The sequence below is a fragment of the Primulina tabacum genome, chromosome 8 (genome assembly GCF_025594145.1).
Source record: "Primulina tabacum isolate GXHZ01 chromosome 8, ASM2559414v2, whole genome shotgun sequence".
Lineage (NCBI taxonomy): Eukaryota > Viridiplantae > Streptophyta > Magnoliopsida > Lamiales > Gesneriaceae > Primulina > Primulina tabacum.
The window spans coordinates 36,082,833-36,096,039 of record NC_134557.1 but is presented as its reverse complement, the minus strand read 5'-3'; the positions used below and the strand labels follow the sequence as shown (position 1 = coordinate 36,096,039).

At 41.4% G+C, this 13,207-nt stretch overlaps 2 protein-coding genes across 2 annotated transcripts; both read left to right on the top strand.

Moving 5' to 3' along the window:
* The first annotated feature begins 8,654 nt into the window (after positions 1-8,654).
* Positions 8,655-10,046, top strand: LOC142554717 (uncharacterized). The gene has a single exon (XM_075665386.1). The coding sequence runs from the start codon at positions 8,655-8,657 to the stop codon at positions 10,044-10,046; it is 1,392 nt and encodes a 463-aa protein (XP_075521501.1).
* Positions 10,047-12,098: 2,052 nt separating this feature from the next.
* On the top strand, positions 12,099-12,875 carry LOC142554716 (uncharacterized). The gene is made up of 2 exons (XM_075665385.1): positions 12,099-12,413; positions 12,723-12,875. The coding sequence occupies exons 1-2, from the start codon at positions 12,099-12,101 to the stop codon at positions 12,873-12,875; spliced, it is 468 nt and encodes a 155-aa protein (XP_075521500.1).
* The last annotated feature ends 332 nt before the right edge of the window (positions 12,876-13,207 follow it).

The following is a 13,207-nucleotide window of genomic DNA, read 5'->3' as shown; positions in this document are numbered from 1 at the left end:
GAAGCTCGGGAGGCCCGGGTGGGGGATGCATGGGTGGAGGATTTCGACCGGGGTCCTGAGGAGTCAGAGTAACTCATCCCTCACCATCTCTGAAAAGTGGAAAGCCATTACTGATCTCGAGCATGTTATCCTTAACGAATATGAGGAGGGGGGTCCCCTCGTCCTCCCCAAAGTTGATAGTTACAAGGTCATATCCGTCGAGTCCTCTGACGGCCTGGGGAACATTTTCTTGGATGGGTTTCTTCCGTTGGGGTCCGCCTGGTGAAGAGCCTGACTTCACCGGCTAAGCATGCCCATCTCCTGAGTCTAAGTTATGGCCAAAAGTTCTTCGAGGCACCACCGGGGCATTCCCGGTAAGTCCTTTTTTCCTTCTATTCCCTTTGGTTTCCTTAACAAAAATTTTCTAACACTTTCTATACTTGTGCTCGGCATCTGGATGCTGATAGATTCCTACGAGGATGTCGTCTTCCTAACCCGACTAGAGACGGACCAGGATCAGACCTCTGGGGAACTTTATGCCCAACTTCAGAGCAAGTTATCCAGGGCCCAAAGTATGCACGAGCAAATAGTAGACGGGCTAAAAGCGCTTTGGAGGTGGCCTATTAGCAACTGGGCGCGGCCCAAGCTAATTTAGAGATGGCCCAAGCATACACATAAAACTCCCGAGTGAGGGTGGAGGCTGCGGAAAATGAACTTGAGGCCTCCAAAGTGTGGGCTCGGGAGGCCAAGGATGAGTCATTGCTTTGACGGCCCAAGCAAATGCTGCGGTGCCAACCTTGAAGAGTAGGCAAAAATTTGATGAAGAATGGCGGGCGACCTTCCTCTTGTCCAAGAAGTTTCAACAAACTGTATACAACAAAGGCTACTCTTTCTTCCACACGGGCTTCCAACAATATAGGAAACAGTTTGAAGAGGTAGGTCTCATTCCGACAAATAAGGAGAACTTCCCCAATTTTGATAAGGCCATTAAATCCCTACTGGACGAGGTTGCTAAAGAGATAGGGGAGAAGGTCGCTGATGATGCCGAGCCTGAGAACATGGAGAAAGTAGAATATGTTTCGTAATTCCAGGCTTCGAGCTTTTCTTTGTACTTATCTTTATTATCAATAAAAATATTGTTCATTCATAGCTAATATCCTCTCTTTTGTTTTTCTTTAAGTTGATAGGGCTGATCAAAACATATCGCATAAGGAAAATTCTCTAAGTTTGGGATGGGGTGGTATAACCCGGGCACCCAGCCTCCATCGAACCTCATTAACGACTGAGCATCCAAATAACCTTAAAAATATTGTAATAAAAAAAATTGTAAGTGTTGCAAATTAACCGAGCCTTCTGGGTTGGAATGGTATAACCCAGACAAATTAACCGAGCCTTCTGGGTTGGGAAGGTATAACCCAGACACAAGCCTCTTTCCAACCCCATTAATGACTGAGTATTCAAATAACCTTAAAAATCGTAAAAAAATTCTAATTGTTGTGGGCCCTCTGAGATGGGCTCGTATAACCCGTGCACCCTTGAGTATTCAAACTATCTTAAAAATTTTAGAACATTTAATGTCAATTGATCATAAAAGTAATGTGCCTCACCCGAACAGATGGAATCTCAGGGAACCCGGACTTAGAACCAATATGAGGCTCTTGTTTTAAATAATATGTCAGGGCCTCATGACTCCTACGTATCATGAGCACATTTTTGGTGGTACGCACAGAATTTAACTGACATCTGTTGGTCATGGGGTGGCGGTGAGGTCTTTGGTACAGTCTTGTCATCATCGCAGATGTGTACTACCTGATTTCTCAAAACCTTCAAAGGCATATATTGGGAGAAACGCCTTAAAAGATTTCCTCTCTGTTCCCGGTCCTCCACCCTTCCTGCCCGGTCTCTTCTTTCTTTTTCATAGTTTCTCTTTTCTATCACTGGATCTCCTCCATTTGATGTACTTTTTCTACCCAGGACAAAAGATCTTCAAAGTCCCGGTGCAACTTTTTCACTAGGGACCGGAAGAAATATCCTTCCCAGAGCCCCTGAGTGAAAGCTGTAATTTTATTCTCGAGGGCACAGGATGATACCTCCCATACCGTTTTATTAAACCGACGGATGTATGCCCTCAATGATTCATCCATGTTTTGCTTCACTTCGAATAGGCTAAATACAATCTTTTTATACTTCTTGTTGCTGCTAAAGTGATGCAAGAAGATGTGCTTGAAGTATTCGATGGAATGGACGCTTTGAGGTTCGGGCTTCTCAAACCAATGCTAGGCAGAGTCCACCAGTATGGTTAGAAAAGCTTTGCACTTGATTCTGTCTTCATAGAAGTGCAACATGATCATGTTCTCGAACGAGGTCAGGTGTTCCTGTGGATCAATATTTCCACCATAATCCCTGATCTTAGTTGACTTGTAGTAAATGGGTAAGGGCCCAATCACTATTTGGGAAGAGAAAGGACATCCCCTCGACTGGGTTTGGAAAGTCCAGGAAGACTCGACCTATCTTTCTAGCCTCTTCACCTTCTTCCTCGGTTCTTCCAACTCCTCGGCCATATCTTTGAACCCACCTGAGAACTATCATCCTTCTTTTTAGACTTGTCCCGAGAATGAGATTCGTCTTCAAATTCTTCATGCTCGTGTAAATAGCTCTTTTTGGGGGGTAATTTCCATGCAATACCCTCCTGAACAACCGATGTGATCCATTGGGTTAGCTCTTCAAGAGCGATAATGATGGTTTGCTGAGGACCGTTAGGGGGCGGATTGCCCCAAGGGACCCTTGAGTCTGAGATCTCCTTTCCAGATAGATTCCTTTAGATAATTTTCAAGTGAAAACCATATTTATATATATAGATCTGATTTCACATAGAAGGCGCCAATGATGCTGCTCATGAAATTGGGTGAGCTGTGTGGACAATTTGTCGGGAAGAGATGTGTTCCCTCCTTGTGAGTTCTGGTGATCGAGTAGAATGAAGCCGAGATGGATGGTTTGCATACTTGAAAACAAAGTTAGTGGGATGCTAGAATGGTTTTCGGCGTGACCACTCTGATGCTCAAATCTGTCTAATATCCGCACAAATGAAAGAAATTGCTTTCAAAAGAATATAGAGTGAGTGCTTGTGATAATGAAATTTTGTCCTGCTATAAATATTTATAGTGTAGCAAAGTCGGTGACCACTCTAAGATACTCGTGTAATGACCATGATGTGAGGACGTGGCCCATATCTTGGCTTCCGCTGATCTGAGATTGTGGATGGGAACATGCTCCTTGATTATCGATGGACATGGTCCATGATCCATTGATTTAGTCTTCTTATGTTGTCTGATTGAAGACATGGGCCCGGGCTTGTACAAGTTGATAGTGGTCTGATAGGTTTCCTAGGTTGATGCGTGCTCGGGGTGGTTTAAACATGGTGTTCTTTCTTTACCCAGGCTCGCTTTTACCTGCTCTTCTCTTGGCTTGCCAGGACCAGCTCTGGTGTTTGAAATATTGCCTTAATTTTGGTTCCATAATCATCTGCAACTCATCTCATTATGATAGTGGGCATCTTTAGGACTAGATTATAGAGTGTCTCGCACGCCCTGTGTTTTTGGACAATTTTTTTATTATTAATTTGATTTATATTCATATAGAGGTAAGATTATAATTACAAGAAAGCAATTAAGTGTTATACTGCAATTTGACGTGATTATATTGGGGTCATACCATAATTATAAAAATGACTGAGGGACAAAACTGCAATTTGAAACGATGAAGTTAAAAAAATCAAATCATGGTATATTTTTTCTCACTTTTATAAATATTTTTAATAAGGTAGATTTAGACGGATTTGATCTGAAGCTTGAATCCCAAATTTATTGTATATGTTGGTCACAAATGAGGACGATATTGGAAATTTATGTGTTGTCAAATTTATGATTTGAAATAAGATTTTAAATATGCTTGCAGATTCCCAAGCCTGTACTTATTTTGATGTCAAAATATATACGTGGGGCGGGGGCGGGGTGGGAAAAAATATCGAAATACCAAAAAATCGTACCGAAAAAATACCGAACTTACCGAAAAAATCGGTATACCGAAAATTTCGGTACGGTATGATACCGTACCGAAATTTTCGATATCGATATCGGTACATAATATATTTTTTTTCGGTATTTCGGTATATACCGAAAATAGTTTTTTATTATTATTTTTTTTAAATTTAAATTCGGTATACCGACAAAATTTTCGGTGTCGGTACGGTACCGGTATGAACTTTTTTCATACCGAAAATTCGGTACCGTAGTTCGGTACGGTATATCGTACCGTACCCATCCCTATGTGGGGCATTCACAAGGAGAATGTTATTTAGGATTTCTTCAGACCAACTCAACCCGTTAACGGAAAAAAAAAAGTGATTTGAGTTAAGGTTTTAGCAACTCATTTGGAAGTGGATAAAAATGAGTTATGGGTTAAGTTGAGTGGATTCGGGTTGGCTCGTCTTTTTATTAAAAAAATTAAAAATATATTCATTATAAATATTTTCCTTGCATTGACGACTGGACAAGAGGAAAGAAGATACGTGAATTACTTGAGTCATTTTATATTATTTACTTACTTGACATATTAGTTCATTGAGATTTTAAGTTTTAATTGTTTTTATCTTCGTGTATTTCATATGCATATGCTGGAGAAATGATGGTTGATAGGTTTTGATGAATTTTATATTTATATTATTTATTTAGTTTTTTAGACTTTTGCTAAACTGTGTACTCATTTTTTAAAGAAACTTTATGAACTTTTAATCTCTCATACTAATAATATTAATTGTTGAACTATTTGGATAAATATATTCTATAATGCATAATATATATGTATTATAAAAGCTGAATTTTTTTGGTATTTTTTAAAAAAATATGGAGGGTCAATCGCAACCCAAATTTTAGGTTAGGTTGAGGTTTATTCAACCTAGCATTTGCCACCTCGCATTTGTGACGGATCAGGTTAGGTTGACCCGTTTTGATATCTCTATTACTTGCACAGTATATTTATTTTTTAATAATTTAAAGGATGACTTCTTGAATATAGAATATATTGTGAAGTTGAGGGCCAAATGTTCAAACTGTTGGTACAATAATTTTATCTGTTGGTAAAACAATCAAACGTGATACTTGAGCTGTTGTACAGTTTAAAATATTAGAGTTTCATCGTTACCATCAGCTATAATTTTTTGTAATGCGGTAAGCGTTCAGTCCTACAATTGATATTTGAGCCAAGGTCATGGGTTCTATTCACATTGATTGAAAGGAGTGTAATTATTAGGAAGGAGATTGTTTGATGCAATAGTTGTCTTTGCTGGATAAAGCAACCAAACGTGATGTTTGAGTTGTTGTACGATTTAAAATACTAGAGTTGCACTGTTACCATAACATTTGGTAAAATGACAAGCGTTCGGTCTTGCTGTGACGCCCCGAGACCAGGGTTAGTCGACACTGACGTTGTTTAGCAATCACACAATCGAAAAAAACAAGTCTCCTAATACATTATAAACCAAAACCAGTTTATATCATAAATTCCATAGAAATAACATTGTCCTTACAATGGAATAAATTAAAACGATGGAAATAATGCATAACTGTTTTACAAATTAAATAAAACGTAAACTTAAACTAATGTTCTTGTGTATCTATCACCAGCTTCAAAACTGGTCTGACTCCTTTTCTTTGATATGTTCTTCGGAATTATCTGGGGTGGTCAAGTAAGGGGTGAGTGATATAGTCGTCACTCAGTAAGTGAGGGCCGTTCGCGCACATACATAACAACATACATAAATTTCGAAAACAACATGCCATGAACAATTCATTTCATCATCATATTTTTGACCTAGGCACTGAGATTCCTCTATTTTTCATGGTTTACTTATATAAATCCATAACTTTTACTCCTAAAAGGAGACGAGGCAATATAACATTTACAATCTCACCGTGTAAGTGTTATAACATATTTCATATTTGGATTTCCACCTATATCCAGTCGAATCATCACAGTGTCAACACATAAAACATACGATAATCGTAGCAAGAAGGGAGTAAAGGAGAATTGCACTCGATTAAATTTAAGTAAAAAACGAAAATGCATAAATGAAAATTATACTTTTAAAATAAGCTCACTTACCTCATATCTGGATGAAAAAAACGTAGATGGGTTCCGTGTACTGGGATTTTTTCGAATTCTCCTTTGATATGGACTGCAGCGAAGCTTTACTATTCGACAGAATTCGAGAGCACAATTTCGAAAAAATGTGGAGTGATTGAATGATGTGAAATTTCGAATGGTATAGTGTGGTATTTATAGGTGGGTGATGAAAATCTTACCATAATTTTATTGGTATTCCTTCCAATTCGAGATCCTTCTTCCATAATTTCAATATAATTATTTTATAATTCAATATTCTTTTTCCAAACATAATATCACGCCAAAAATGTGTATACCATATATTAATTTCGAATTTACTCGTGGACTGGATGTGTTAATTTAGACTGCTTTCTTTTACATATTCATAATGTATCTGGATTATACTGCAAATTTGTTGGCTTCTTTGTTGAGAAAACTGTCTTGTATGCAATATTTCTTTCTAATTAGGTTGATATACAACCTTAATTTCGAATTTAATGTGTACCTTACACTGAAATTCGAATTTCATGTATTTATTGGCTTTTAAAATTTCATGCATACCATGTATTATTTATTATTTTCAAATTTATTATTATTTTACATAATTCGAAAATAATTATATACATGTATGTGATCAATTAATAATTACAACTCTAAAAAATATTTAGGTTTTTACACCTACACAAACTTCAAGTGACGGAATTTAGGAAGTCGTATTTTTTTAACTTTCAATTATGCATAGCAGTTGGACGACATTTCAACTAAATAAAATTAACATTTCCCTAACATTTCCCCGACTTCTAACCAACACTACCTCATCAAATTTTTGAATAATAATAATAATATAAGTTTTAAAATCTAATTACAAAATATAGTGACATCGATGTACTTCTCGGTTTTTTTCGTTGCTAGAGTGGGGTGGTAATACTTCGACCGACGCATTACAGATCCAACGACTCATAAGAAGCATTTACTTCGACTGACGCATTACAGATCCTATCGATATTCACAATAAAAAGTAATACTCTTAGCATAAAAAGTAATATTTTTTCATGGATGACCCAAATAAAATATTCGTCTCACAAAATATGATCCGTGAGACCGTCTCGCACAAGTTTTTGCCGAAAAATTATACTAGCTTGAAACCTATATAAATCAAATAGATAACATTGATTATGATACTAATTATTGAACCGAATACTTGTCGCTTAATCGAAAATTATAGCTATTTGGAATTATACAACTTAAATATGTTAATTCCTATAGCAGCTCAAACATTATTTTTTAGCACTACGCTTAACAAAATAGTTACAGATCGAAATAAATTATAGTTGATACCCCCATAAGGATCCGGATCCTCGTCAACTCGGTTTGTTATTTGGATAGCCCAAAACAGAGCCAATAGCTAGTCATTTTCCTGAGGACCCGGGCAAATCTCCTCATCTCGAGCACTTCTCCTCTCCCCGGGCAGTCATCATAGCCCGGGCTCTATACCAATGAGCCGGGAACTCTACTACCTGGGTTACCTCGAGAATTGAACCACACTCGAGTTTGATTGATACAGGCCGTCTAATCTGTCAGAACAACTTGGGCTTGGAGTGTCCTAGAAGCCATCAGAAGCTAGAGTATGGGCAACCGACTTGCCATACTTAGTAGGTGGCACTGGAATCGAGGTACCTACCCCATTTCTTCTACTATAAATAGCAGATATTAATGTCATTAAAGGATCCTGAAAAAATCTTTAAACTCTAAGCATTATACATATTTTCTTTAAAATATTGCTTGTGATCATCTTCAACCTGCTGACTTAAGCATCGGAGTGACCACGCCGGACACCCCTCCGGCGCCCATTCACAAGTTACTTTCTTGTTTGCAGGTGTTAATCTCCGCCATTATCTTCACTCAAAATTCCCAAACACTATAAATTGTTGGTTTGATCCGTCGGAGCTCCTTACCCAGCTCACTCATTTCAGAGAGATCACATCATTGGCGCCGTCTGTGGGAAATACTTGAGTCCAAGACGTTGATATGGCTCGTACGAGAAGAACCAACCAAGATAATTTTCGAGCCCAGGAAGATGGAGGGCAGACCTCCAGACAAGTTGGTGTTAATAACACCGGGCCAAATCTCATTACCATGACCCCGGAAGAATTGAAAAAGATGATATCCGATGCAGTGAAGCAAGCTATGGCCAGGAAAGAATTTTCTCAGCATGTTACACCGCCCGGAAATAGACAAGAGCGTGAGCATGAGCAAGAGCAGGAGTTGGGGGAGGAGGAGGAGAGATAGGAGGCTGAGGATTCCAGTGCCGGGTCCAAATCTCCAACCATGGCAGAAGAGTTGCTGGAGCTGAGGCAGAAAATGAAGGTCCTGGAAGGACAATTGGAGAACCGGAGCACTTCCCGGGCAATCACTAGAGGATGCCCATTTGCTGAAATTATTGTCCGAGAACCCCTGCCTGAAAATTTCAAGTCTGCCAAAATAACCCTGAGGAACACTTGGCCAGATTTGAGAACATGGCCATGCTGCACTGTTACACTGATAGAATAAAGTGTAAAGTGTTCCTAACAACATTGGTAGGTTCGGCTCAGAGATGGTTTGAGGGTTTGGCCCCCCAGAGTATTAGTTCTTTCAAAGATTTCCAGAAGTTGTTCTCGCACCATTTCAGCAGCAGCAAAAAGTACAAGAAGACTGCTTTCAGTCTTTTCGAAGTCAAGCAGAGCCCGGAGGAAAGTTTAAGGGCTTATATTCGAAGATTCAACCGAGTGGCTCTGGATGTCCCCACTTGTGCCACTAAGACAAAGACTACCGCATTTACCCAAGGCTTAAGGGAGGGTGAGTTTTTCAAATCACTGACCAAGAAGGTGCCCAGCGATTTCGAGGACTTATTATCCTGGGCAGAGAAGTACATCAATATGGAAGAGGCTCAGAAACAGAAGAGGGAGGCTGTAAAAAAGGAGAGAGTAGACCGGGTATCTAAGCCCGAGGAGAGGGGGCAAAAGAGAGGTAATTCAGGGCACTTTTCTCAGCACGTGCCTCTGAAGATGGCCCGGGAAAGGGAAGTACAAGAATGCAGTAGGGACCTGGCCCCGGACCATCAATTATCCTTGCCAGAGAAAAGAGGATTTTGCACTTTCCACAAAGTGTGTTATCATAACACCGAAGATTGCAAAACATTGAAGGGAAATTATGCCTTACCGTCCATCCCGGGACCCAGTCACAATAACCAGAGGCCTAGATTGCCACCTTGGACATCTCGGCAACCAGGATCCAGTGCCCGAGGGGGAGGTATGAGGAATAATCCGAGGAGTGAACCCGGGAGAAGAAGGGAGCCTGAGCCCGAGAGGAAAAATAATTCGCCCCCTGCGACGGGGTTGATTAAAATGATATCAGGAGGCTCTACTGATGGAGACTCCAACCGGGCGAGAAAGTCGAGAAGTAGGAGGGAATGTATGGAGGTAGAGGGAGCAAGGAGGAACGAGACGGTCATCAGTTTTGGCCCAGAAGATTTGATAGGGGTGAATCTGCCCCACAATGATGCCCTGGTTATCCAAGCCCGTGTGGAAAATTATGACATTTTGAGGGTCTTTGTTGATTCAGGCAGTTCTGTAAATGTGATTTTTAAAGATGCCTTTTCGCAGATGGATTTGCAGGGTTTTCACTTGGAAGCTGTGAAAACTGCCCTCTTTGGCTTTGCTGGCCACGTGGTCTACCCGGAAGGGGAGATTGTCCTACCACTAACCCTAGGCTCTCAGGATCTCAAGAAGACAGTGATGACCTCTTTCACTGTAGTGGACTCCCCATCTTCATACAATATCATTTTGGGGAGGCCGGCTATGAATGAATTAAGGGCTGTGGCATCCACTTACCATCAAAAGATAAAGTTTCCTGTGGGAGCCCGGGTATGAGAAGTTAGGGGAGATCAACCTTCTTCCCGAAAATGTTATGTGGAGGCAATCCGGGTTGATCAGAGCAAAACCAAGAGAGAAGGGAAGAAGGCAAGGATGGATGAAGTTGGAGGAAGAGTGGTGGAGAAAGGGGAAGTACATTTTGTAGCAGATGAGGAGCAGGAGATGATAGAAATCGGACCAGGCCAGCAAATCCGGGTGGCTCGGGACCTCAATACATCCACCCGGGTTAGTTTGATTAACTGTTTAAAAGCTAATATTAATGTATTTGCCTGGTCCCAGCAGGAGTTGACAGGGATTTCTCCCCTGATATCGGAGCACCAACTGAACATTCTCCCGGGATCTCACCCGGTGAAGCAGAAAAAGAGACACTTTGGTCCTAAAAAGGACATAGTTATTGATGAGCAAGTGAAGGAGCTGCTGAAGGCCGGCCACATTCGAGAAATTCAATTCCCCACATGGCTTTCGAATGTGGTGCTGGTACCTAAATCCACCGGGAAATGGCGAATGTGTGTAGATTTCCGCGATCTCAACAAGGCTTGCCCTAAAGACCATTACCCCTTGCCCAGGATTGACCAGCTGGTGGACTCCACCTCAGGTTTTGAACTATTGAGCTTCGTGGATGCATACCAGGGATATCATCAAATTCCCCTGGCCAAGAGTGACCAAGATAAAGCCAGCTTCATCACCTTCGGGAGGTACATTTTGTTATATTGTAATGCCTTTCGGGTTGAAGAATGCAGGGACTACTTACCAGCGTCTAATGAACAAAGTCTTTAAGAAGCAGCTGGGACGAAATATGGAAGTTTATGTGGATGATATTCTGGGCAAGTCCAAGGAGGTTGCGAATTTCATCATTGATCTGGAAGAAACCTTTGTCCACTCTAATGCATTACGGGATCAAGCTTAACCCTGCCAAATGCATTTTTGGTGTCAAGAGTGGCAAATTCTTGGGATTCATAGTGACAGATCGAGGTGAATCAAGAAAAAGTCAAGTCCGTGTTGTGTATGCCACCCTCCGATCTGTCAAAGAAGTACAGAAGCTGACCGGGAGGATTGCTTCCCTGTCTCGATTTATATCCCGGTCAGCACACAGGAGTTATCCTTTCTTCCAGGTTCTAAGGAAGGCCCAGCAATTCGGGTGGGATGAAAAATGTGAGCAGGCCTTCCAGGACTGGAAGATTCACCTTGCAGAGCTCCCTGTGTTGGTAAAGCGGAGCCCGGGGAAAAACTATTTGTTTATCTATCTACTACAGAGTATGCTGTCAGCTCAGTTCTGGTAAAAGAAGAAGGATCTGATCAAAATCATGTTTACTATGTCAGCCATGCTCTAAGAGGAACCCGAGCTCCGGTACAGCGAAGTGGAGAAGATTGCTTTGGCCTTGATCATGACCGCCCGGAAGCTAAGACCCTATTTCCTGTCACATCAAATCATTGTTCTTACCAATAGTCCTCTCGGCAGGATTTTGACTCTCTGAAGTATCCGGGCGAATGATCAAATGGACAGTAGAGTTGGGGGAGTATGACATTGAATACAAACCCCGGGTGGCCATCAAAGCACAAGCTCTATCAGATTTTTTATCCGAGATGGTCCAACCCAATGAGGAAGAAGTATGGAGAGTATTCGTGGATGGGGCGTCTAGCCTTGCAGGGTGTGGAGTAGGGGTTGTGATAATATCTCCCCTGGGAGAAAAGATTAAACTAGCGCTGAGGATTGACTCCCGGGTAACTAACAATGAGGCCGAGTATGAGGCTGTCCTAGCTGGTGTCCAAGTTGCCCGGAAAGTCGGGGCTTCCCGGATTATTCTATATTCTGATTCGCAACTCATTACTCAGCAGATAAAGGCATGTATGAAGCTAAGGATGACAGGATGTTAAAGTATTTACGGCTCATCAAAACCCGAGCACAAGTTTTTACGGATTGGGGTATTGAACAAATACCCCGAGAAGAGAATAGCGAGGCAGATACTCTGAAAAAATGACTGCTTCCTTGTCAGAAGTAAGCACCCGTTCTTGCATGTTTCTCGATTGATCCTTTCTACCGAGGAAGAAATGTTACCAGAACCAGAGGACTCCTGGATGACACCTCTGATTAAGTTCATTGTAAGTAATGAACTGCCTAAGGACAAAGACCGAGCTCAGAAAACTAAAAGACAAGCTCCCAGGTTTGTTCTCTTAAACAATATTTTGTATAGGAGATCGTTCCAGGGACCTCTTTTGAAATGCTTGTCCGAGAAAGAGGTCGATTATGTCCTCCGAGAGATTCATAAAGGATGTTGTGCTGAGCACCTCGGAGGAATGTCTTTGGCCCGGAAAACAATGCTTGCCGGTTTCTGGTGGCCAACTCTCAGTGAAGATTCTGCTCGGGTGGTCCAATCTTGTGAGGGCTGTCAACATCACTAGAATTTTAAACACAGCCCGGCTACTCTCATGAAGCCTATCTGGGCATCTTGCCCCTTTGATCAATGGGGCATGGATATCGTGGGTCCTTTCCCAATTGCCCGAGCTCAGAAAAAATTCTTGTTAGTAGCCGTGGATTACTTTTCCAAGTGGGAAGAAGCTGAGCCCTTGGCAAAAATTACTGAGCAGGAAGTATTGAAATTTTGGTGGTAAAACATTGTGTGCCGGTTTGGGGTGCCCAGGAGACTAATATCAGATAATGGGAGACAATTTCAGGGCAAAGGAATTACATCGTGGTGCCAGGAAATGAAGATCACTCAATCTTTTACCTCTGTGGCGTATCCTCAAGCTAATGGTCAAACAGAATTTGTAAATAGAATTATTGTGCAAGCACTGAAAACGAGACTACAAGGCAAAGGAAGGGATTGAGTGGAAGAATTACCCAGTGTTCTCTGGGCTTACAGAACTACTCCCCGAGCACCTACCCAAGAAACTCCTTTCAACTTGGTATATGGTTCTGAAGCAGTCCTCCCAGTTGAAATCGGGCAAACCTCTTCCCGGGTAGAATCTTACCCGGACAACAATGATCAGTCCCGAGCTATGGAGTTGGATTTGGTGGAAGAAAAAAAGAGATCGAGCTTTCATTCGAATGGAAGCATATCGAAGCCGGGTTATGAAGTCATATAACAAAAGGGTCCAGATACGAGATTTCCAAGTGGGTGATCTAGTTATGAAGAAGGTCAACCCGGCTGGGGACGTTG